This window comes from Ipomoea nil, unplaced genomic scaffold, assembly GCF_001879475.1.
Source record: "Ipomoea nil cultivar Tokyo-kokei standard unplaced genomic scaffold, Asagao_1.1 scaffold3080, whole genome shotgun sequence".
In the NCBI taxonomy this organism is placed as follows: Eukaryota; Viridiplantae; Streptophyta; class Magnoliopsida; order Solanales; family Convolvulaceae; genus Ipomoea; species Ipomoea nil.
In genome coordinates, this window is record NW_017619508.1 from 1 (window position 1) to 26,160 (window position 26,160).

The 26,160-nt window shown below is 35.9% G+C and overlaps 1 protein-coding gene and 1 long non-coding RNA gene across 9 annotated transcripts; both read left to right on the top strand.

Moving 5' to 3' along the window:
* Positions 1 to 8,761: 8,761 nt before the first annotated feature.
* On the top strand, positions 8,762 to 15,155 carry LOC109165992. Of its 8 annotated transcripts, XR_002051601.1 has the most exons (10): positions 8,762 to 9,077; positions 9,169 to 9,390; positions 11,922 to 12,350; positions 12,485 to 12,540; positions 12,664 to 12,763; positions 13,127 to 13,412; positions 13,642 to 13,946; positions 14,150 to 14,267; positions 14,455 to 14,529; positions 14,965 to 15,155. It is a non-coding gene; the product is annotated as an uncharacterized LOC109165992 (long non-coding RNA). The 8 variants fall into 8 exon arrangements; XR_002051596.1 differs by having other exon boundaries at positions 8,763 to 9,088; positions 13,642 to 14,267; XR_002051594.1 differs by having other exon boundaries at positions 8,763 to 9,077; positions 13,642 to 14,267.
* A 2,638-nt stretch (positions 15,156 to 17,793) lies between these two features.
* On the top strand, positions 17,794 to 20,349 carry LOC109165993 (nuclear-pore anchor-like). The gene is made up of 5 exons (XM_019314874.1): positions 17,794 to 18,193; positions 18,758 to 18,886; positions 18,979 to 19,071; positions 19,163 to 19,228; positions 20,190 to 20,349. The coding sequence occupies exons 2-5, from the start codon at positions 18,866 to 18,868 to the stop codon at positions 20,310 to 20,312; spliced, it is 303 nt and encodes a 100-aa protein (XP_019170419.1). The 5' UTR covers positions 17,794 to 18,193; positions 18,758 to 18,865; the 3' UTR covers positions 20,313 to 20,349.
* Positions 20,350 to 26,160: the final 5,811 nt, after the last annotated feature.

Below are 26,160 nucleotides of genomic sequence, written 5' to 3' on the forward strand. Positions count from 1 at the left end.
TGTTTATCTTTGTGTCTTTCAGGTGTTGAGTAGTCGAGATCGATGTCTAGAGCTGGTAGCTTAGTACCTGTACCTTTAGACTGTGTTTTTGTGGCCTGCGCGCCAATGGTTTTAGATTGTGTTTAGACTGATGTTTTGGGGTAGTGTGTTACACTTGCAGATTGTCGCCTTAGCGTTACCTAGTGTGGTAGACGTGGCATAACACCCCACTTTTGGATTTCTTTTATCCAGTTTCCGTTTTCTTCCGCTGTGCTAGTGTTTTGTTGTTAATCTGCATGTGTTAAGACTTGTTTTTAGGTCTTGTTGTTTTGGGGGTGTTACACCGCGGGTCGGCCTACAATTTTTATTTTTTTTTAATTTCAAAATTCACAACAATAAGTAAAGTCTACAAATATTAACATTGTGAATTTGCAATTCAACTTTAATATCTAAAAATTAATATGAATTCAATGTTCAAAAAATAAGTAAAATATATAAATAATATTACTTTTTTTTCGTATTTAAAAATTTTAAAAATTACATTTTTAAAATATTGATGTTATATATATATATATATATATATATATATATATATATATATATATATATATATATATATATAATGTTACACAGCACGGCAGCGTTCTGCCTTGCTGTATATATATATTTTTATTAGGACTTGGCCCACGAGTTTTAGCAGGCCATCTTTTTTGTGACTTTAATCTGTGAAATTTATAAATATATTAGACGTAAAAATGTATAATGCATGGGTGACTGAGAAATTGATTTTCAAAGTAGATCCATTTGAGTTCGAAAATGGAGTATATAATTCTGTTCATTTTCCAGAAAATGAACCAAATACAAAAAGACAGTTTTTCGTTGTGCAGTCAAACATCGGAAAGAAAAATGTTTTCTGAAAAATAACTCATTTTCTATAAAATATTTTTCGAAAGTTATTTTCACTTTTCAATCGGAGCTAAAACTATAAACATTTTTTCTCAGGTGCACATGACGAATAGTCAAATATTGATACCAAATTAAAAGAATTATTTTGTTTTTTTTTTTTAAAAAGAATTGTTTTGTATCAAATAAAAATTAATTACTATACACACTTCAATCAATCTCCATCAAAACTAAAATTCTTCTTGATAGTCACCATAAAATTACTCATTAATTCGACCTCCTTGAAATCTATATCCCAATAATAACTTAGGGTGTTTGGTAAATAAATGTTAACTGATAGCTGATAACTAATAGCGGATTGACTTAGCTGCTATCTTTTTTTTTTCTCTTATTAGTTTTATTTTAGGAAATTAAATAGATAGTACCTAAAGTGACCGAATATGTCCCAAAATTTATTATGAAATGAGAATTTGTGTCTGTTCTTTTGATACTCTCTAATCATTTTTTTTTTTAGTCTATTTTTACTGCTGAGAAAAAAAAAAAAAAAAAAAAAAAGTTATGTTAGAACACTTTAAGGTTGCAACAGAAATATGAAATATTATAACAATGCATAATACATAACCCTATTATATTATTAAATAAATATATTTGTGTAATTGTGTTAGTGCCTTTAGTGGGCACTAATTAACAATATTTTGAAGATATTTTATAATGGCATGTAATGCGACAAGATCGACAATAGAAAATTATTAATTGATTGATTATAGTAAAGCCATTTGCATGCAATGTCAGCTTAGATATTTATTGCAATACCTGTGGTTGCGAACAATTGTTATACAGTGGTCCATGGTTTGGTATCATTTCTTTTAATGAACAGATATAATAGTCGTTATGTTCAATCAATTATGTGTTTGTGACGTGCTATTTTTTTTTAATAAAAATGAAAAGTAAGCTTTTGGCTTCGTTACCTCTCAAGTGCATCATTGTTACGTCTCTAAGCTTCAAAGCAATTGTGTTTTTCTCTTTTCGACGCCATTGTTGCAAGCACCAAAACTTCATTAAAGGTGATGATGTAATGAAATTACAGTGTCGTCATTGTCAAATAAATATGTAGTTGAATTAGAATGATATTTTAATTTAGTGATACTGTAATGTAACTATAATGTGTATAAAATCAAACTGAATAACTATATGTTGAACCAAATAATTTAAAGTTGTGTCAAGTAGACCTGACAGTTCGTGTAAAATGTATCCGTTAACAAGTGACACGATGAGATTAAACCTTGACACAACCTGTTAAGGTCAACGGGTTAGAATTTTAAACACAAACACGAACACAAATTTTAAACGGGTTAAATGTGTTGATACAATAGATACTTTTAGTTAACACGTTTCAGGTTGGCACGACAAAATATGACATTACAACCGTTTTAAAACTTGTTAGACATATTGATATAATTTTTATATTTAGAAAATAAAACAGAGTTAATTTCACTTTTAGTCCTATAATTATTGGAGTGTTGTCAATTTCAGTTCACAACTTTTCAAAACTAACAATTTAGTATCTTAACTATTCAGTTTTTATCAATTTTAGTCACTCTGGTCAAATTGACGACCAAATGTCCGCTAATTTTTATCCACATCCCACCTGCCTATGTATTAATTCAAACAACAGTTCACAAATTAGCTTCCATTTTAACACTGAATTAAAAGATTCTGATAATTTGATCGAATTGACTAAAATTGATAAAAATTGAATAATTACGGTACTAAATTTTTAGTTTTGAAAGTTGTGGACTCAAATTGACAACACCCTAATAGTTTATAGGACCAAAAGTGAAATTAACTCAAATAAAAATTAGAAACAACTTTTTTAATATATATATATATATATATATATATATATTATATATATATATATATATATATATAAATTAAATCCAACAAAATAGTAAATATATTCAATTAATAACATATCATAATATTCGTAAATTGATAAAATAATATCTACCAATCATAACTAATACTAAGAGAAAATTTCAATTTTGATCCACTGACTATTGGAGTTGTGTTAATTGTAACACTTGACTTTCAAAAATGTTAATTTAGTACCTTGACTATGTAATTCTATCAATTTTGGTCACGCCGGCCAAATTGCCGGCCAAATCTCACCGGAAAAATTTAATAGGTCAAATAATGAGGGTATTTTAGTCATTTTATTCTCTTTTCTTTCTTCTCCGATGAGCTTCTCTCCATTTTCGGCGACGATTTCTTCTCCGATGACCTTCTCCCTCAACAATGCCTCAAGTTGATATTGGCAGAACTGACTGGAAAATTGCCTGTGAAACCTTGGCAGCACGGTCGAGTCGAAACTGATGATTCCGTCGACGACTACGAAAAGATAGTGGCTCCGGATCTTTTGCCAGAATCCTTCTTGATATCGAAAGATGCCGAGTTTGATTGGTTCGACCGCAACGCATTTTTTAGAGCGTAAGAAGTCCGGCAAAGGCCTCATCCCGAACCCGAATTTGAACTCAAGTTCGAATTCGAGTTCGCAGAGGTGTGCGAAGTCGAAGGACAATCGAGGTTCGCGCAGTTGCATAGCTTCGATAATCGGGTTTCCCAGGACTCAGAAGAACAACTACTATACGCCGAATCGATGCGGAGGAGTTGCAGCAAATCGACGAATATCCGTAATGGTTGTTTTATCCTAGTGTACGATTTGGTGAGGAACATTGATTTTGTAATGGTTGTTTTATGGGATGATTCTACTGACATCCATGATTGCATGTTGGAGGCAGATTAGAGAGTGGAACTGTTGGCCTGCATCTTTGTGTTATTGGAAGGCGATTTGGTGCACTTTTTCGGTCATTTTGGTTGGGAATTCTCTGTCCGTGTTTTATGGGCGTTAACAAATTACTAAATCTCTTGCTGGATCTTGCTTTGCTAGTGATCATCTACTCCCTGCCATTCAAAAGTTGTTCCCAGTGGGTTCCATTCCTTCGGAGAGGAGCAGGTCGATGAGGAAGGCGGCGGCGGCGGAGATGCGGCGATGAATCGTCCAGAGAAGACGATCGGATTAAATGGCTATGGTAGAAACACGAAATTACCCCTGAAATTAAAGATTAATTGGCTAATTAAATTTTTCTGGTGAGATTTAGCCGACAAGTTGGCCGGAGTGACCAAAATTGATAGAAATTGCATAGTCAAGGTACTAAATTAATATTTTTGAAAGTCAAGTGTTGCAATTAACACAACACCAACAGTCAGTTGAGTAAAATTGAAATTTTCTCCTAATACTTGTATTAACAGGTTAAACAGGTGTCTAATGGGTTGCCTTGTTAAAACACAAATTTTATCAGGTCAAACCATTAATGACCTGAGACGCATTAATTAAAACTAAACACTAACTCCTTATTTTCGTGCAAATTTCGTATCATGTTGCAAATATATTGCATGTCTAGTGTCATGTCAATCTCAAATTTTAAAAATTAAAGCTCCATTGAACTAGAGCTAAGCTAAAACTTTTTTTTTTTTTTAATAAATCAAGTTTCAAGCTTTAGGGGGTGTTTGGTTGGATGGAAAACATTTTCCATAGAAAATGTTTTCCTGAAAGTGAAGGAAAATGATGTTTTATGTTGTTTGGTTGGATGGAAAACATTTGTCATTGGAAAAAGTTTTCCTTGAGAATGAGGAAAACAAATTCCTAGCTCATACTAGGTATTTTGTTTTTCATGGAAAACTAATATGACAATTTTACCCTCACAATTCTTTATTAATTACTCCTATTATTATTATATTATTATTGTTGTGTACGATTATATTGGTCCTTATACTCATTATTCCTTACCATTTCAAACTCAACCAAACAATTCAATGGAATTAATATTCCCAATAATTTCTTTTCCACAAACCAAACAATGAAATTTATTTTCTTGAAATTTATTTTCCTTGAAATTTCAATTCCATTTCAATTCCCTTCAAATATTTTCCAGCGAACCAATTAAAGCCCTAAGGCTTTAATCTAGGTAGTTATGTCCATTCAAAGGTCCCACTAAGTAGGATGCCAATAATGTCTAATCGTGTCATCATATATTTACAAAAAGTGGATTATGTCACATATTAACTACTCCATTGTATTAGATGATTTTACTACTATACAAAAAAATATCTTGAACTAAAAATTCAGATAAAATCTAGATCTTTTCGTATAGAAAATTAGGAACTTTGGTGCATGCATGGACTATAACTATTTTATTTACCAAGTATTTTCTTTTTCTGTTTAAAAAAAATTATTTTCCTTTTCAAATCAAAAATATCATAACTGAAATTAGAATCAAATACTTTTTGTTTGATGATAATGAAAACTCGTAGTCACTATTCGAGAGCTTGCACGGAATAAACACACTCAGTTGAAATGAGCTTTAAACCGTGCTAAGAAGACCATGTGCTATTTTGCAATGTGCACTACTGTGTAAACCGAAGCGTTATGCTGTGCATCCGTATGCACCATGCATGGTGAATCCGGATGTAAAAACGACGTCGTTTTGACGTCTAACTTTAAAAAAAAAAAATCAGAATTGCATAACTACACATCCATAATTTCATAACTACACATCCATAATTTCATCACATCCATAATTTCATAACTATACATCCAGAATTACATAACTACACATCCATAATTTCATAACTATAAATCCAAAATTGCATTAATACACATCCATAACTTCATAACTATTGATAGTACTAATTCACCCGGATGTCGGTTGTATGTACAAAATGAATATATATGTATATGAATCCATAAAGGAAGAACACAAGAAATAGATGAAAGTGGTCTTTTTATTCATATGAATATTTGTATGTTTGTCTATATTATACAGAGAAGGGAGAGGGAGCCGAGAGAGAGAGAGAGAGAGAGAGAGAGAGAGAGAGAGAGAGAGAGAGAGAGAGAGAGAGAGAGAGAGCTCATGGCTCCAAATGGGAAAAGATCCCCACACTTAGAGGACTAGAAGCCCTTTTATAGGGCCACCGAGGTGGCGGGTTTGACGCATCTCGGGTTTGACCCGTCACCTTTGACCCCGACCCGTAGGCCAAGACCCGAACCGCGAGACCCAAACCCGACTGTAAGCGATGGCACGGACCCGGGGTATATAACTTATCATAAAGCTCCCACAGCCCGTGCCATGACGACGAGCTAACGAGGAAGGGTTCGGGCTGGAAAAACTAGTTACACGGTCCGTGACATATGCCGGTTGCCTGGTTAAAAAATCTTAGGCTAATCAAAAAACCCAGTGGGAAAAACTTTAGCAAAGGGAAAAAGAGTACAACTCTAACCACAGTCTAGTGGACCGAAAGGGAGTGCCAGACCCGGTGGTCGGACTTGCAACGCAACTTGCGAAACGTCGAGCTCAACCGGTTCAACGATTGGATTGTCGGGCACGACCGAGATCTGGAGATCTATCTAACCAACTACGGGGTTGGATTTGCTTACGATCGAGAGATTGGATTTAGCCGGGCGAAACGTTACACGGGCGAAATGAACGCGATTCGACCGTTTTGACCGACGAACGCGCTACTCGGGCAAACTAAAACGCAGATGAGCTACTCGGCCGGTGTAGCCCCCACTCCTACAGGTGCAAGAATCGTCAGCACAATGGAGTGGATACGACGGGTTGCCGAACGGGAAACGACATCACGGTCGGGAAATGCCTCGACCAGATCCGCGGTGCGAGTGCACCAGGCTACAACTACTACGTCGACGATCGGGAACGATATCTCTAACAAGCGGTACATACACATCGCTAAAAAAGCGGTAAAATATCTCACAAAGAAGGTAAACACATCGCTGAAGAGCGGCATCGCCAAAAGGCGGTAAACACATCGCTGAAAAGCGGCATCGCTAAGAAGCGGGGTAAATACATCACGCGGCATCGCCCAAAGACAGTATATACATTGCTGAAAAAGTGGCATCGCTAAGAAGCGGGATAAATACATCGCGCGCATCGCCTAAAAGTGGAAACAACATCGCTAAAACGCGACATCGCTAAGAGGCGGAATAAATACATCGCGCGGCATCGCCCAGAGGTGGTATATACATCGCTGAAAAAGCGGCATCGCTAAGAAGCGGGATAAATACATCGCGCGGCATCGCCTAAAAGCGGAAACAACATCGCTAAAACGCGGTATCGCTAAGAGGCGGGATAAATACATCGTGCGGCATCGCCGAAAAGCGGAAACAACATCTCTAAAACGCGGCATCGCTAAGAGGCGGGATAAATACATCGCGCGGCATCGCCTAAAAGCGGAAACAACATTGCTGAAACGCGGCATCGGTAAGAGGCGGAATAAATACATCGCGCGGCATCACCTAAAAGCGGAAACAACATTGCTAAAATGCGGCATCGCTAAGAGGCGGAATAAATACATCGCGTGGCATCGCCTAAAAGCGGAAACAACATCGCTAAAATGCGGCATCGCTAAGATGCGGAATATACGTCGCTAAGAAGCGGCATGACCAAGAGGCGGTATATACATCCCTGAGAAGCGGCATCGCTAAAAAGCGGTATCAACCGGTATAACCGGACTCATAGCCCCGGTGGTGGCAATGCCGACCTAACCGGTCATAGAGTGCCAGTGGTGGCGAAGCCAACCTAACTGGTCTTTAGAAACACCGGAGGCGACAGAGCCAACCTACTCGGTCTAACAAGGCACGTGGCTCACTTTCCCTTCTTGTCGGAGGTGGCAATGCCGACCTACTCGAGGTGGAAAAGCGCGTTGGACGACCGGGCTAATAGCCTCCAGGCGACCCCCACGCCAGCATCGCAGAGTGCCAGTGGTGTCGAGGCCAACCTAACTGGTCTTTAGAAACACCGGAGGCGGCAGTGCCAACCTACTCGGTCTAACAAGGCGCGTGGCTCACTTTCCCTTCTCGTCAGAGGTGGCAATGCCGACCTGCTCGAGGTGGAAGAGCGTGTTGGACGACCGGGCTAAGAGCCTCCAGGTGACCCCCACGCCAGCATCGCCTTATCCAGGCAGACGGGTTGAAACGGCCGCTCCAGGCCGACCGGGCGCATGGCCTCAAGCGACCCACATACCAGTAAGCTGACCGGGCGCATAGCCTCAGGCGACCCATATATCAGTATGTTATCCGAGCAGACGATTTGACCCGGCCGCTCCTCAAACGACCGCCGCCCACCCTGTCCAGTCCCCCACTGTCGGACGCACTTAAGTATAACGTCGTGTGGCAGTGGAATTAGCGGCTGGGCGAACTCAGGGCGTGGTCTCGCTGTCGGGCTATTGCCCTCGCCGGCTTTAACCGGAAAAAAAGCGTCGGCTTTAACCGGAAAAAAGTTTACGACATTGCGGTCGTCGGGCTATTGCCCTCATCGATCGGTGACCGGAAAAGAACTTAACGACATTGTAGTCGTTGCTGGAGCCTCGTCTGATTGGTCCGGAGACACAAAATTGCCTACGTAGTAGGGCTTGATGCCTGGACTTTTCCCGGGCTTAACAATGTCGATGGTGGCAAGGCCGACCTAACCGGACTTTGGGTGCCGGTGCTGGAAATACCAACCTAACCGGACTTGGTACAAATAATTTTGACTATTCTAATTATTACAATTTTCTAAGCCATTACGCTATAGCTAAGTGAATAATATAATCTACACCTTTAGCCTATACATTCTATGGTGCAGAATTACTATAATTTACAACTTAAAATTGCATTTGCAATTTTAAAATAAAATAAAAATAAATCAACCCACTCCTCTAACTTGTTGCGATTCCACCGCCACATGCAACCAACAAGATTGCATGCATACTCCACTGGCATCTAATTCCTTGCTCTACTATCTGAGATGTCGCACTCCACCGCCATCATCAACGCTGTCCACGTACTAGGCTCATCCAGAATGAATAAATCGGACCCCCGGCGAGAACAGCGAGTGGTGATGTACATCGGCAGTGGCGTTTGTGCTGAAGGTCGAGATTTCATCTTCTTCGTTGGATTATACTCGGCAGAAACATTCACAGGATGAACAAGAAATCAGTGAAGAGAGATAGATCTAGACAAGAAATCAGTGAAGAGAAATAGATCATCTTCATCACCTGGGTTGCATGCGGTCGATCGGACACCAGCAAGGCACATGGCGACGCAGCTTCATCTCCGGCGTGCAGCGTGCATGGTGATGGTGATTGACGAGTTGCTTTCTCTTACTCTTTGGCTCCTTTGCTATACCCACTACACCCCCCTTCAACCTGGGTTTTCTCCATGGCAAACAGGGAGAAACACACACAAGGAAGCACTGAGATATGGTGATGATGGACGGTGGTGGCGACGAAGTCTGGAATCTCCGGCATGACTTTTCTTCTTCCTCCGTTGCATGCAATGGATGGACTCGTTCCTGGTTACTTCGATGGACAACGCGACGATGGTTGACACCGGCGATCTCCGGCTGGGCCTCCTCTGGCGCGTGGCGACGGCGGACGAGCCGAGGATGTCTGGTATGTAAGATTTTCTCTAATAATATATATTATATATTATATATTAGGGCCTTAATTAAGTGGTGGAAGTTGACTAAGCTTATTAAGTGGTCTGGTTGGACTGACACTACAAGAAAAATGCACATAGACAACACTAGAAAGACAACAGTTTTTAAGAAAAGTGTTGCCTTTTGTATAAAAGACAACAGTTTGGTCCAAAACCGTTGTCTTTGATGCAACACTTTTGTCAAAGACAACGGTTTTTAATTAACCGTTGTTATAAGTGTGTTGTCTTTGTGCATTTTATGAACAGACAACACCACAACGACAACGGTTTTATAAAACCGTTGTCTATGTGCGTATTTTTTTTTTTTAGAAAGACAACGGTTTTTTTAACCGTTGTCGTTGGTGTGTTGTCTTTAAGCGCACTGGAATACACAACACTAGAAAGACAACGGTTGTTTAAAACCGTTGTCTTTGTGCGATCTTTAAAAAAAAAAAAAAAGACAACGGTTTTATTTAACCGTTGTCGTTGGTGTGTTTTCTTTAAGCGCACTAGAATACACAACACTACAAAGACAACGGTTTTTTAAAACCGTTGTCTTTGCGCATTATTATTTTTTAAAAGACAACGGTTTTATTTAACCGTTGTCATTTATGTGTTGTCTTTAATAGCACTTGAATACACAACACTACAACGACAACGGTTTTTTATAACTGTTGTCGTTGCGCGTTCTTTATTTGTTTAAGACAACGGTTTTATTTAACCGTTGTATTTGGTATGTTGTCTTTAAGCGTATTTGAATACACAAGACTACAAAGACAACAGTTATAAAAAACCGTTGTCTTTGCGCAATATTATTTTATAAAAGACAACGGTTTTATTTAACCGTTGTCTTTAATAGCACTTGAATACACAACACTACAACGACAACGGTTTTATATAACCGTTGTCGTTGCGCGTTCTTTATTTGTTTAAGACAACGGTTTTATTTAACCGTTGTCTTTGGTATGTTGTCTTTAAGCGTATTTGAATAAAAAATCGTTGTCTTTGCGCATCATTATTTTATAAAAGACAACAGTTGTATAAAATAAAAACAATGACATTAACAACAAGAGTCGAACATATGACCTCAAACATAACAAATAAAGTTTTACCAACTAACCAACACAAACTCTTATGTAGCAAAGTGCAACATCTGGTATATTATATATAATTGGGTTGCTTATATATAAAATAAGCGAAGGATGCCCTTAGGAAGAATAGAACCCAAGACTTCTAACATAACAAACTAAGCTAAACCCACCAAGCTACACCAACACTTATTTTTTGCATAAAATATAGGTTAATGATGCCACCAAGAAGGATAGAACCCAAGACCTCTAACATAACAAACAAAGCTAAACCCACCAAACCACACCAACTCTTGTTTATTATGTTGGTGATAATGAACCACAATCGATTTAATATCCCAAAAATAATATTTATATATACACACACAAGTATATAAAATATTATTGGATATTTATCCGAAATATATATATACACACAAATATATATAAAACGGACCCAACGGTTATATATACATGTATATCTACGAAAAAGATATATCAATATATATCAACCAAAAGAAAATATAATCCTTAGATTATAATTCCAAAACAACAAGAAAGAACGGATTTTTGCTTAGAGCATAATCCAAAACAAGAAAGAAGGAGAAGGAAGAAAGATTCGTACGAGTTAGGCAAAGTGCCTGTCTTTCCTTAAAACCTTATTTGCCACCTCCCAAAAGTGCTAGGAGCGTTGTGGCCTAGGTTTCCCAGGATAAAACGTACAACGGTTCGACGTTTGAGCACCCAAACGAACGAACCCGGCAAACTAGAGCACGGGCAAAACACAGTAGCAAGAAAGGTGTAGGAGCATAGTTTTGGAGCTGGGAAAAACAGAATTTTCTGTGTTGTGTGTGTTGTTCTCCCGTGTAGAAACACTGCTGCTACACCCCTTCTTATATAGGAGGTGAGGAATCAATAGCATTTAGTTTAGCATTTAATCCACGATTTGTAACACCTGAAACAGCCACCATTATTGAGATTTAACTCAAAAATTCAAAAGGTGGAATTAATACAAGATTAATCCTGTAACAGTCCAGAACCAACAAATGGTCCGCGCTGTTTCAGCTCAGTTACTTTCGGGATGCACGAAAGTTCGTGCTTCAGTGCACACGAGACTGAACTCTCACGGCTGGAAATCACCATTTTTCTGACCTCCTTTCCGACCACCCAAAAAAGTGGTCGCAAAAAATTAAATTTTTTTCATTTTTCGTCCGAAACTTGCACTAGTCGGAAAATGGTCAGAAATACCGACACTATTTAAATGTGGTCGGAAATGTTTTCAACCATTTTAAATTTTTAAAATTAACTTTATAATAATAATATATAAAAAGCTCAGCTCCACCGCCGCATACGAATACTAGTCTTTTAGGACACAAAAGTTTTTCAAGTGTTACGCTATTTCCGCGACACCTCAACGGAAATTTTTAAAATAAAAACAGATATGCTCGTCATATCCTCATTTCCTCTCCTTCATCGCTAATAGTCAAGGGTTCAGCCTGAGACCACAGCCTCCAAGCCTAGGACTCGGAGTTGAACGAGCTTGCGGCGGCCGAGGAGGAATCGGACGATGTTGCTGGTGGAAACCTCATGCGGAGCAAGGCTTCACCGACTAACTCCCATTTCTACCTCTTTGCTATGGAGACCGGTTCGAATTCCACTAAGAAATCGACCAGAGGAAGGCTGAAGAAGGTTATCGATCTGGCGGAGGATGTTACTGAGGTTTCGGAGTTGAACGAGGTTGTGGCGGCCAAGGAGGAATTGGACAATGTTGCTGGTGGAAACCTCATGTGGAGCAAGGCTTCACTGCCTGAGCGGAAACGGATCTGGAAGAGGAAGCGAAGCAGCGTTGGCCTCACCGCTACCAGAAGGTTTGAGCTTGGAATTGCATTTATTCTCTTCTTATTTATTGGCTTGATGCGGTTTAAATTGAGTTACTTCATTTTTTTTGTTTATTCTGTTGTGTTTTGCTATGCATTTCTTGATTAAATGTTTCTGGTTATAGGGCACAGAAATCAAATGGTGGAATTAGGAGTATAACTAAGTAAATTTCCTCTGCTGGTGAATGCCTCATTTATGTTTTGTTTTAATGCATATATTCAATCAAAGATTTAGATTTTTGTAGAGTTTTGTGTATGTTCTGATTAGATAATATATTAAATTTGTAATTAATTGGTGGTGCAGCCAAGATGAATCTGGTGGGGTACTTCAGGCTAAGAGACATTTTACAGCAGCAAAAGTTGATGGCCTGGTTTATAAGCTTGGGGGTGATGCTTATGTTAAGGTAAGGTTCTGATTTTTCTTTTACTTTTGTCATTAGGATGGGATACTTAGGCATTTTTTGAGAGGTTATGTAATCTTTCAGCTGAATGAGTATGCACTATTATTTGGTAACTTCTAGTTTTTAGTAAATATTCATTGAACATGGTTGGATAATTCCTTCTGTGGTATTATCTCAATTCTAGGACATGTTGTACTGTTCTGTTTCAAACAATAGGAACCAAGGTTAAATAAAGAAATTTATTGAAAAATGACCTTTTGGTGAATGAATTTACCACAGCTTCTCTAGGTTTCTATATATGAATTTCTATATATACATTTCTATATATGAATTATTTATTGTGATGGCATTCTTGAGATGTTCCAGATGGCCCTCCCCGGATCCTCCCAATGATGGCGCTTAGAGGAGATGAATTATTGTTGCACCAATTGTTGAAATGGGGCCTTCACCCAAATGAATCTGACAACAATGGGAGAACAGCTCTTGAATGTGAACTCCACTGCTGAATTTTTTTAAACTGTGTGGCTGAGTGCCACATTTCAATCAATTTCTTTTGCTTTTCCATTTTCCACCCTTCAGCATATAGCAGTATCTAAAGGACATGAGAATTGTGTACTTCTGCTGGACTTTGGGGCCGTTCCCAACATTAGAGGTATATAATATTTTGATACAAATCCAGTAGCCAAATTTAGAAGATACATGATTTAAATTTTACTAACTTGTGAAGGACAGTCATATTCCACATTTACTGATCATCATCAAATAATATGCTACAGATTATTTCTTCTTGTTTGTTCATCATTTTTTACAACCACAGAACACATAAGCTTTCAAGAAGTATCTGTTTCTTTCATTATTGATGATTTGCCACTTTTTCTTAGGAATACAAATACATCACGAGAATGAGGTTGACTTACATTAGTTCATCTGTGGCATCCCATCTTAGGAATACAAATACAAATACTTGTTCGTGATATCCCATGGTCTCAAGAAGAATCATAAGCTGGTGGCAAAATTCTTTACAAGTTATTATGCATAAAGCTATTTATCTCATCAGATCATATACCGGTCAGGTGATGTTCAGAGACTGGTGGTAAGTATCTGATAGACCTTTTTGTGATTCGTGAAAGATAAATATGCCAAACTAAAGCAAGCGAGTAAAACAGATCATCCCGTTGGACTCAGTGTAAGAACTCTCCCCCTCACTCATTCCCTTTTTCTTTATCTTTATATGTATTCCCTTCCAAAGTAAGTTTCTGCTCCACGAATACTGTTTTTATTTTGTAATTAATTAAATATGGAAAGGGTTGCTTGCTCTAGTTTGTTGTCTTTTGCGTTAGCTTGTCCGCCACTATTACCTCACACTGTCCTTTTCAATATTATTGCCAGGTGAATGCTGTAAAGTTTAATGATTAATGATTATGCTACTGTAGTTGTATCTGCCGGATATGATAAATCTTTGCGCATTTGGGACTGCAAATCTCACAGTACTGATGAGCCAATTCAGGTTCGTAACTTTCCCTTTCTTATACTGTAGGTTATTAGTCACATTGAAACTATATTTTTTAAAAACCTCTGAGGTTATAAACATAATGACTTTTGATTTTGTGGCTATGGGTTATGTCGACCTCTTGAACAATGTTACTTTTACATGTGTTTTTTCTAAGATTGAATTAGTGTGTACTATTTGCCAGGTTTTGATTTGTCAAAATGAAGGTGAAAGGTGCATGAAAGAAACATCTATTAATTCACTGAGGATAAGCCTCAAGGTACTGATAGCAATGTGCATATTCCTATTTTTGTTTCTCTATACAAATGTTCTATAGCATATTTACACTGTGGTGATCATCTGAGGCATTCTAAGCACCAGCTTCACATCATGATGGCTCATTTTGGCTGCAGTATGCAACTGTGTATCTTCTTCAATATCCCAGAGGCCAATGGGTTCAGTATACATCCAAATTCCATTTATTGGTTTCCTTGACATTTTAAGTAGTTGTGTACATGGTGTTTGCATGCATTATGTATAGCTCGAGATTTTGATTCCCAAAAAGAAGAAAAGAAAATACAAGTAAAAGCTTATGTTTGTCACTCTCTGTTGCTTTTCCTTCTATAAACATTATAGGAACATAAGAAAATTGAATCAGATGCTTGTTTAGGCTCCAAGAGAAGTTTTTCATTCTGTATTTTTTTTCCATGTTTAGATCCCAAGTACAGTGCAGGCAAATGCTGAAGTTCCCGAGGATGAAGAAGACATTGATGAAGAAGCTGTAAGAACTGCATCCATGTATCATAGTTTTTGTCTTTTCTTTTTAGATTAGATTGACTTGTGTTAAATTTTTAACTGTATACTCATGATGGATTCTTTTCAAGTATATGAAATGTCTATTTTGTATGTGTTTTTCAACAAATATCTTACCAGCTTGGAACTATATATATATATATATATATATATATATATTCATTTCATTACAGAGGATTCCTCTGTAGTGAAATGAATTTTTTTTATTGACCGCGTCCAGTTTTCCGACCACCAAATTGGTCGAAATTTTCGACCACTAGTGGTCGAAAAAGCTGGACCCGCCTAACTATTCTCTTGGCCATTTTTCCCGACGGCCTTAGAAAAGTGGTTACTCTTTCCGACCACTCTCTCGGGTGGTTGAAAATAGCTAGAGGGATTTTTCCGGATACTCAAATTGGTCGGAAAAGAGGTCGGAACAGGCATTTCCGACCTAATTAAGGTCATTTCCGACCACTTTTCGGTGGTCGGAAAATGGCAAATTTCCAGCAGTGTCTCGTGTGTGCTCACAACACGAGATTCAAACTCTCGTGTAAGTCACACGAGAGTTCGAACTCTCGTGTAACCTCATGACAGCGCACGAGAGATCAAGTCTTGATCTCGTGTAACCTCATGACAGCGCACGAGAGATCAAGTCTTGATCTCGGGTGATCTCTCGTGGTGTGGCCATATAGTGTTGGAAAACTGTACAGAAATTGGCATAACTTAGCCCGCAAGGCCAGCCAATTTTCGGACGACATTCGTGCCCCCAGGTGCCGGCGCACACGAGCTCGGGCTTGAATCAAGCCTTTTTCAATCTCGTTTAATTGGAATTTGATTTGCACCCCCCCCCCCCCCCCCCCCCCCCCGCGAGAGAGCCTCTATGCTATACAATTCTACAAGCTCCAAAAGAGCTCTTGTATAAAAGGGGGGTGAAATCCTCTTTCCAAATCAATGTGGGACAAAGCTCACTTTTCCCTTACATTTTTCCAACTCAATGGGTCTACTTTGAGAATCAATATCTCATTCACCCATTATCCGTTTTGAGCGTGCAATATATCAATCTCTTCGTCTCACTACGAAGAACCCGAATCCACTTTGACCCGACCCAAATCGGAAGTGGACCCCACTGATAATTGTACCACAAAATAGCCACTTAATATGTCATTTTATGCCATTTTAATGCTATTTTTTTCAACATATTAAAGTGTTACACCATATCTTTTACCTATAATTTGGACCTTCATTGTTTTTGTTACGAGATGAAAATAGATGTTTAGAAGATCTAAAACAAAATAAAAATGTAATTAAATTTTTTGTCCAAATATAATGCATAAAAAATTAATAAAGAAAAAATACAATTCAAAAGTTAATTTAATAGTTTTATTTTCGTTCATATTTAAATATAAAATTATTCACCAAAATTTAAATGCCAATTCATTAAAATTTTATTTTACAATTCATTAAAGTTTTATTTTCAATTCATTAAATTACATGGCATAGAACGGCCCTGTGCGGTGCGGTGTGGTGTTCAGAATGGTGCGGTATGGTGTGGAGGAGTTAAGGGCGGTATGATAGGGGCCGGGGTTGGTAATCGACCTTTCCGGCATGCATGGGACACGTGGAGAATGGATATGAAAGAGTAGTTAACGTCGTACAGTTAGCTATAGCCCATTTCTTTTGCCGCGATCTTTGTAATAATTGGGCCGCCAGCCTTTGGAAGAATAAACCTTCGGGTAATAAAGGGCAAATTATGATGTGCAATCGTGTGCACCATGCATGGTGCACACTGTTCTATGTTCATAATTACCGAACTATATATTCATAATTTTTTAAATTCAAAATATTCATAATAATTGAACTCTATATTCACAATTACAGAACTCTATGTTCATAATTTTCGATGTTCATATTCCCAATTGTTGAACTCTGTATTCACAAATCACAAAACTATATGTTCATAATTTGATAACTATACAATTTAGAAATTATGAATCAACAATACAGAAATTATGAATCTGCAGTGTAGAAATTATGAATCTACTGTATAGAAATTATGAATCTATTGTATTTAAATTATGAATCTACGATTTAGAAATTATGAATCTAGAGTAAAGATTTTATAAATCTACAGTATAGAATTTATGAATCTACAGTATAAAAATCTATGAATCTCGCGTTCTGTACCTATATACCCGGTACTATTTTGGGTCTAGCGACCCGGGTAATAAAGCTACTATTTTCTTAGTCCCGTTCTATACCTATATACCCGGTTTATGGTGGACCCGGTCCCTATAAAACCATGAATATACTTATTTAATTTGGAAAAAATATGAAGGCTTATTATAAAATAAAAATAAAATTTCGTTATTTTCCTTATTATATTAGATATATATGTTATCACTACAAGAAAAACAGTTTTTAGTGACAGAAAATTAGTGACAGATGAAAAACTCCCTCACTAAATGTATTATTTGCATAATTTTTATGAAAGTTAAAAATTACTCTAGCTAAAGATTTATAATTTAGTGTTGAAATTTTAATTTAATACTTATTTTAAAAATATATACTCTCACTATTGATAAGAAAGATGTTATTACTCTCAATATTGGTGTGTGAAAATTATTTCATTAAAATCTAATTCCCACCAAAACCTAAAATCTAATTCCCACCAAATTTTTACAACCCACACATCTTTCTCTCTTCTCTCCTAAATCCCTAAAACATTACTCCGTAGTTCTCTTCTCCAAACGCCGCCTCCAGACCGCCATCGCCACCTCCAATTGCCCAATTGGCCGAAAAAATGGCGCCTCTCGCTGGCCAAAAGAAAAACAAAGTAGAACTTAGAGGTGTACCCCAATTTCCTAATCGTCTACCCTTCTATCGCTTCCCTAGTTCCCCCAACTCCCCAAGCCCTAACTCAGCTGACAGCAAGACTCCGCCTCCGCCCTTGCCGAGTCCCGACCACAAAGCTGCTGTCGACGACACCGGAGGACTCCGCATCTCCTCTCCGGTCTCCGCCTTCGCCCAAGCTGCGGCCTAGTCTCCGCCTCAGCCCCTGCCGACGAGGAAGCTACTGCCCGGTCTCCGCCTCCGCCCCTGTCGACGACGAAACTGCTGCCTGTTCTCTGCCTTAGCCTCACATGTGAACCAAGGTAACGCCTCCTGCAATGAAATTCATAATGTGTGCTAGACCGTAATTTGTGAAATATGATTTGCAATTGATTTGTGTTGGACTGTATTACTCAACTATGTTTTTATTTATTTATTTATTTTTATTTTTTTGCTTATTACTCAACTGTATCAATCTAGTTTGCAATTGACTAAGGCTTTAAGCAATGTGTTATTTTTGCTTATTCCCTTTATTGATAGGACAATAAAACACATGCTTTTCATGAAAAATGTTACTGATGAGGCTATAATATGATGAGGCAACAGGTTAAAAAAGAGCTTAGTTGATATTTACTTTTTGCAGCATAGTGATTCAATGTAGGAGTCTTTTCTACTTTATTTTGGGTAATGGGAATCATATATTTTACATTTTTACAGATAATACTTATCTTTTCACATCTTGTAGTTGATACTTTACTACCAAAATAATGCATATGTGATGGCTAATTGCTATGACTACTGGATTTGTCTGAACCTGCTTAATGCAATAAATAAAGATCCTATGTATTACATTTTGGGACATTATATATCTCATGTTACCCAAGCAGGAGAAGGAGCTAATTGAGAGGCATCACACATGGCTTAATGACGAGTTAACTACCAAAGTCAATGATCTCATAAACCTTCGTAAAACTCATTCCAAACTTGAGGCATACATGTCTGTTAAACTTTCTGATGTAAGTTGGTATTGAAGAGCATGTCATGCCTACTATTTATTCTTTGGTTCACCCACACAACATCACTGATATGAATGTATTGACAAATTTAGGTAGAGAGGAAGTTCAGTGAAAGTTCTAGCTCTTTGACATGGTACAAGGACAGAGTAAGGGAGCTGGATTTGAAGTTGGCATCCTTGGAGCAGGTTTGTCTGTTAGTTTCCATTATGTTATTTATTTTCCTGGTTGATCCATTTGTTTCCTAATAATTTTTGTATCTTCATTACATAATTGAAGGAGCTGTTATCATCAAAGGATGCAGCTTCTAGGACAGAGGAACAATCATCTGCTAAGATTTCTACTGTAAGTGTTTTCTATTTTTTCTATCCTCTTTTATACTTAAGTTCATGAGTAAAGTAATTAATTCACAAAAAAGCATTTAGCTGGTGAACACAGAGCTTTAGAATTTACTTTTGTGGCAATAAATTTTTTCTTGGCATAAATTCTGATGCATGTAGCTCTTAATCATCCTCAGATAGGAAATGCATTAAATGTTTTTTTCCCCAGTCTTAATACCTGCACTTTGTTTGGTTTATTAGACATTCAATTATACCACCTTTTTGTCTATTAGAGCTAGAAGCTATTGTAGTTGTCCACTGAAAGTTTTCTTTATAATAGGCATGTAGCTTGCCTTGTCATAGACTCATTTCCCTCTTTAGTTAATTTTTTGACGACAAGGATCAGTGGGTGCAGCCTTCTTATTGTAAAATGTTGGTATGTATAGATAGAGTTGTAAAGATATCAATCAAAAAGATACAATGCAACAATTGTATTAAGTGTTGGAACTGTAAAACTGTATATATGTTTATGTGTAAAACTGTACAAGATAAAAGCCCTATTTATACGTAGGCTAAAGACTACCAGCCACATAATTCAAATTCTAAAAAATTGTAATGCCACCTGGAGAAAAGTAGTTTTATCTGAATTATAGATTCTTTTTCCCTCTGTTCTTTAATTGTGGTTCGTTTCTTGTCTCCTAATAGGGATATGGATTGGCTTGGTATTAACTCAGTAAAGTACTCAAATATGCTGAATATATATGCAAAATCTCTTTACTATATTAGGGCATGTTTATGCATCCTACTACTAGGCTCAACCTTGTTTGGCTGTTTTACGTGAAGTATGATTTATGAATTTTCTTCTAGTGTTAGATAAGGGTTCTGCACCACTCATAATTCTACAATAAAGAGATCATACTTGCATGCTGTGTGATGGACTTAAAGTTGCAGGTTGCATCTGTACCTAACATTCTTAATTCATGTAGTTAAACAAGCTTGTGGAACTATATAAAGAGAGCTCGGAGGAGTGGTCTAAAAAGGTAGGTGAACTTGAGAGCGTGATTAAGGCATTGGAAGTGAGTTTGCTTTGCAGTTGGTTATTTAAATGAAACTCATAGTAGAAGCAAGATGATGGGCTTTGTGATGCCTTCCCTACGGGTCTAATGAGACCATTTAACCTTTGTTTTGTTTATTATATTAGTGCTATCCTTTTTAATAGTGCAAAAATGTACTCACTTTTTACATGTAGTTCAACAAGTTGATTATGACAACGGTTTTTAACGGTTATTGTACTCATTTAGACTTGGCTCGTGAATTATTTTTTGTAGTATTATGACTTGATGATATTATGATTTGATTAGAATTGTTCATGGAAGTATTTAGACTTGTTAATTAGTTCTTTTGTAACTACACTTGGCCATGGTGAATGGATAAATTGATTTTTATATGATTAAAATTTCAGCAGGTTAAAAACGGTTAAAATCGTTGAGACAACGGTTTTTTTACAAAAAGACAACAATTTGAAACTGTTGTCTTTTCTAAAAAAGACAACACTTTATGGACGTGACTTTTAACAACAGCGGTTTTAATAACACAATTGACAACAGTTTATAACTGTTGTTTTTTAAAGAAAAGACAACAGTTAAAAACCGTTGTCTATGTGCATCACTTTTAATAACATGGGTTTCAACAACATTGAATAGACAATGGGTTAAAAACCGTTGTCTTTGAAAGAAACGACAACGGTTTAAAACCGTTGTCTATGTACATGACTTTTAATAACACCGGTTTCAACAACACTCAATAGACAACGGTTCTTAAACCGTTACCGTTGTCTATGTGCGTGACTTACAACAACACCAGCTTCAACAACACTTAATAGACAACGGTTAAAAAACCGTTGTTGTTTCTAGAAAAGACAACGGTTATTAACCGTTGTCTATGTGCGTGACATACAACAACACCGCCTTCAACAACACTTAATAGACAACGGTTAAAAAACCGTTGTTGTTTCTAGAAAAGACAACGGTTATTAACCGTTGTCTATGTGCTTGACTTACAACAACACCGGCTTCAACAACACTTAATAGACAACGGTTAAAAAACCGTTGTTGTTTCTAGAAAAGACAACAGTTAAAAAACCGTTGTCTATGCGCGGGACTTACAACAACACGGCTTCAACAACAGAAATTATACCCCTACAACAACGGTTATTAACCGTTGTCTATGTGCATTTTTCTTGTAGTGTGAATAACTAGAAGTTGTTAGTCCACCAAACTCTGTGCTTATATAATCCTGGATTGATGGGATACAAGATGATTGATGTTAGCACATTCAGTTACGGTACTCAGACTGCTCAGTAGATATCAATACACCATCTAGGATTCTGAGTCAGGTCTGAGGCAAAATATGGCTAACGGTCTACTGTTAAGAGGCAACACAACAGGAACATCAACCATGGCTGGAGATCAACACGGCTACGCTTCCGCTATCATACGAGGTCAGATTTCTCGTATACTATGGTTTATTACAGTTAGATTATTTAGATATAATATTTGGTATCAGAGCCATTTATAATCTCTGTCTGGTTGATTGTTTTGTCTAAAACGATATTAAGTTAATTTTCATATACATCAAAAAAATTTTGCAGATTTTTGGACTGCTAAATTTTTTAGCATTAAGCACAATTTTAATTTTTTTTTCCTTCTCTGGAATTATTTTTGTGACTTTTCTGAGCAACGTGATTTTGGGGACCACCGCCATAGAAATTTGGCCGGAGGAACGGGGGCGATTGGTTCGTGGACTACGAGAGAATCACCGGATCGAGTTCACTGGTGCTTTTGGTTGTCTTCGACGCGCCCCGGCCTTTGTTGGTGGCGGCAAACGGTGGACAGCTTGGTGGAGGTTGCATCGCGATTTGGAGAAGACGGCGGCGACGAAGCTGGGCTTCGGCGACGTCTGGCTCCTCTCCTCCTTCAGGCGACACTGTCATGCTTGAATCGCCAGTGGTGGCGCTGGTGCTAGGACTGACGACTGGTAACCTTACTTCTCTGTCGGCGGTGGCCTAGTTTTCCGACGTTCTTTTTTGAAGAGGATGGATGACTGGGAAAGGTACGTTGTACGCTATGTTTCCCATGAAAATGCAATCTTATTTTATTTACCATATTAATATTTTGCCTTTATAGATATTAACTTTGGTAATGGTAATTATTTAGTTTAATATTACCTTAACTAATATTTATTATTTTGGCAATTGGTAAATATAAAGTAATTGCATAATTTTGGAATATTGATGCCTTTCAATTTCCTCTTAATTAATTAATTTTGACATTGAATTCATTATTAAATTATTATTCAATTTGAGCAAATATTAAGTTTTAATTTGCTATTTAAATTTTAATTTAATGTTAAGGTGCAAATTAAATTGCCTCAAGTATTTGCAATTTACTTAGGATATATGGGTTAATAATACATTAATATGCAAATCCAAGCATGCTACGTATATTTATTAAATAATTATTTTATTATTATAATTATACATTTATAAAATCATGCGTTATGGTTGGATATAGCATATTATTAATTCATAAATTAATTATTAAATATCATTAAATTTTGGATCCTTAGGTCACTTTTAGATATTATGACTACTAAAGTAGCTTGTTTTGGTTTCCCCTTATTTTTTAGCACATTTTAATTTTATGTGTCTTTGGGACTTTAGAACCTATTTTGAACAATCTATTTGGGACCTATCTTGGGTCATTAAAGTGTGGATCTCACCATTTTGATTGATATTTTATAATAATTATAGCTCCTTATAACATGTTTATTAAGTTTTAATTATTACTAACTACCATATTTTGGTATTCATCGTTGGTAATAATATTAAGTTTTGGTCTATTTCAGTAGTTAGACATTTTTTATTCATGTTATAATTCACTTGGGTCATTGAGGTTTATGTGCCTAATTTGAGTGATTAAGTGCTATAATTATTATCTCGGCTTGTTTAGAGACATTAAGGATTTAAGGATTTAATTGTTATTTTAGCTATTAAGAACTATAACTATTGTTTAAGTTGATTAAATTTTTAATCTATCAATAGTTTTTTCAGGGCCTTAATAATAAAATTAAGTCTTTAATTTTATGGCAAAAGCAATATAGTTGGTATATTGTCTATATAATGGTAATTTGGTTATTACCTTTAACTTCAGTCTCCCTAATAGCATGATTAATTATTATGTGGTAAATTGAGATTAGTATTTGACATCCCTTAATTACAGTTTTGCCTTTATTGTAATTATTATTAATTAGCATTATTACTTACTGTTATTAAGTTTAGGGGCTAATCTCATTTTATTAATTTTCATAATAATTATCATTTCATGGTAATCTGTTATATTTGGTACATTGGCATGCTTACCACTTCATTTTACATGACTATTAATGTTGGTAATTAAGTCCTACCAATAAATTTGTAAATGTACCATTGGACGCTGCATCGAGGCTACTGACACCGACAGTGAAGATGGGAGAATTCTGGAGTTTTTCTTCGGATCATCATCGTTTTAGCGCAATGGAGAGATGCAATTTGCATCATTAAGGTTAGCCATTAATTATCTTTTATGATTATTATTGATAATTTGTGCTACATTTACAGTTAACCACTAATTTGGACTAGTCACATATTTTATCTTTAGAAAAATGGAAACATTTAAAGGTGCATTACCATACTTTAGTTTGTCGTTATTATTAATGTTAATAGTGATGTTACTTATTGCTATTAATAATTAATTAATGATAACATTAATATTGTTATGGTATTCAGATATGTACATTGAACTGTTTTCAGATAAATTTATGTGACAATGTTCCAGTACATAAAATAATTTTCTTGACATTAATGTTTTTCGAACTTCAAATTTTATTAAGTTTTTCAAAATTTTATCCCAAAACGTTTCTTAATGTTAGCAATTTTGACCATTGTTTTTTCATATTTAGTCTCCTACTTAATGTGATAATATTATTATGGCTATTTATTGCTATTTTGATTATTTGTAATTTTGCCATTAATAATAATAATATTATCAACTAAGTTATGGAGAGTGATTTTGAATCAATTTAGTAATCTTGGAAAACATATTTTCTAGGCAATTGACTTTTGTCATTAATTTCATTATTCATTTAGTTTTTTGAATTATGATTTCCCATATTTGGTTAAGTATGAAATGAATATTTTGTTTAAATTCATATCCTTTAGTTGGTTCATACTCTTTAGATTGTTTTATGCATTCGATCACATTAAGTGCATAATATTAAGTTTAATTATGTAATTAGAGTTTATGAGATTTTAATTTACAAATGCTAGCATATCCTTTTGGTTTGATATTGTTTGAATTTGTAAATTCAGTTATTTCTCATAAATTTGATCTTTATGCATTAAAACATTTTCCCATGGGCTTACAGTTTAAAAAAAATTTTAAAGTATATATTCAGTACATTATTATTCAAAATGTTGGGTCTCTTTTGGTTTGGACTAATCGATGTTTGAATATTAAGTTTATAATTTAAAATCTCATATTGTAAATTGCTTTAAGTTATGCAATTTATTTGGAATATATGAGTTTAATGTTTTATGCATATTTGTCCTAAGCATAATATTCTGTTTTAAATTATGCAATTTTATTATGCCTTTAGCAATGCATACTTTGAGATGGAATTATATTAGTTACTATTTAAGTTGGACTTACGCATAAACTTTAGTTGCGGTAGTGCCTGAATTTAAGCACGTTTAGTCCGCTATTTTTAGTTCACCATTTAAGCTTTAATCATAGGTGAACCCTACAGTTTTTTGGTGTATACCCTACAGTTTTAGGTTCATACCCCAAACAGTTATACATTTAGTATATATGAATCGGGGAGACATACTAGTTTTAATGGCCATGAGTTAAGAACATCTTGTGCCACTAGTCTCCTTAAATTGATACTCTATTTAAGGAATTGGTTTTCAGTGAAACTTAGTCTCTAACCGCTTTCCTTGGAGTATATTTAGATTTTCCATCACAATCTGGTATAATCTGTTTGTCAAAATTTTAAGTATTCCATGCCAATGTGATTTGATTTCGGTTTATTAAAGAATAGCCAAAGCATCTTTAATTTACTGAAGTCTCTTAAGTTTTCAATCTTGGTTAATTAAGGAATAGCTACAACATATTCAGCTACCTAAGATTATTATGTTTTAATCACATAAAGTTTAGGCAAGAATTTGATAATTGTCTAGTGATTTTATAATTTTAATTTGGTTTGGGAGTAGCAACAACATCCTTAATCAGTTAAAATTATATTAAGCGGTTTATTTTGATCACATAAAGTTTTGGACATACCATTTGTGATTAATTGTATGTAATATGATGAAATTTAGCCCACAGGCAATTTCGTTATATTTGTATGATTAATCAGGATGAAATACTGGACTATGGTCATAATTTAGCCCACAGGCAATTATGTATCGGAATGTAGTTTAGTAGTTTTATCAATGATGATAGAAATAAATTTATTTATTTACTTTATCGTTATTTGTAAATAATTTCCAATTCTATCATGAAGGTTAATTTTATGATGTAAACTTTGGATCATATTTCTTAATTTGCTCACAGGGATTAAGAAAATGAACATGATCTCTTAAGTTTTTTATCATAATGGTTGTAGTGAATCTTATTGAATAAAACTTTATCCTACAGGCAAGTTTTATGTCATTTGATTCTTCAACTCATTTGATAATAGTTTCATCATAAATAAAATTTTTCAGTTGGATCTAATTGAGTAAAACTTTAGCCCACAGGCAAATTTTATGTCTCTAGATTCTTCTGGCTATTTAGTAATTGAGATAAAATATTATCATAAGGGTTTCTTAATTGGATTTAATAGAATTAAAACTTTAGCCAAAGGCAAGTTTTATGT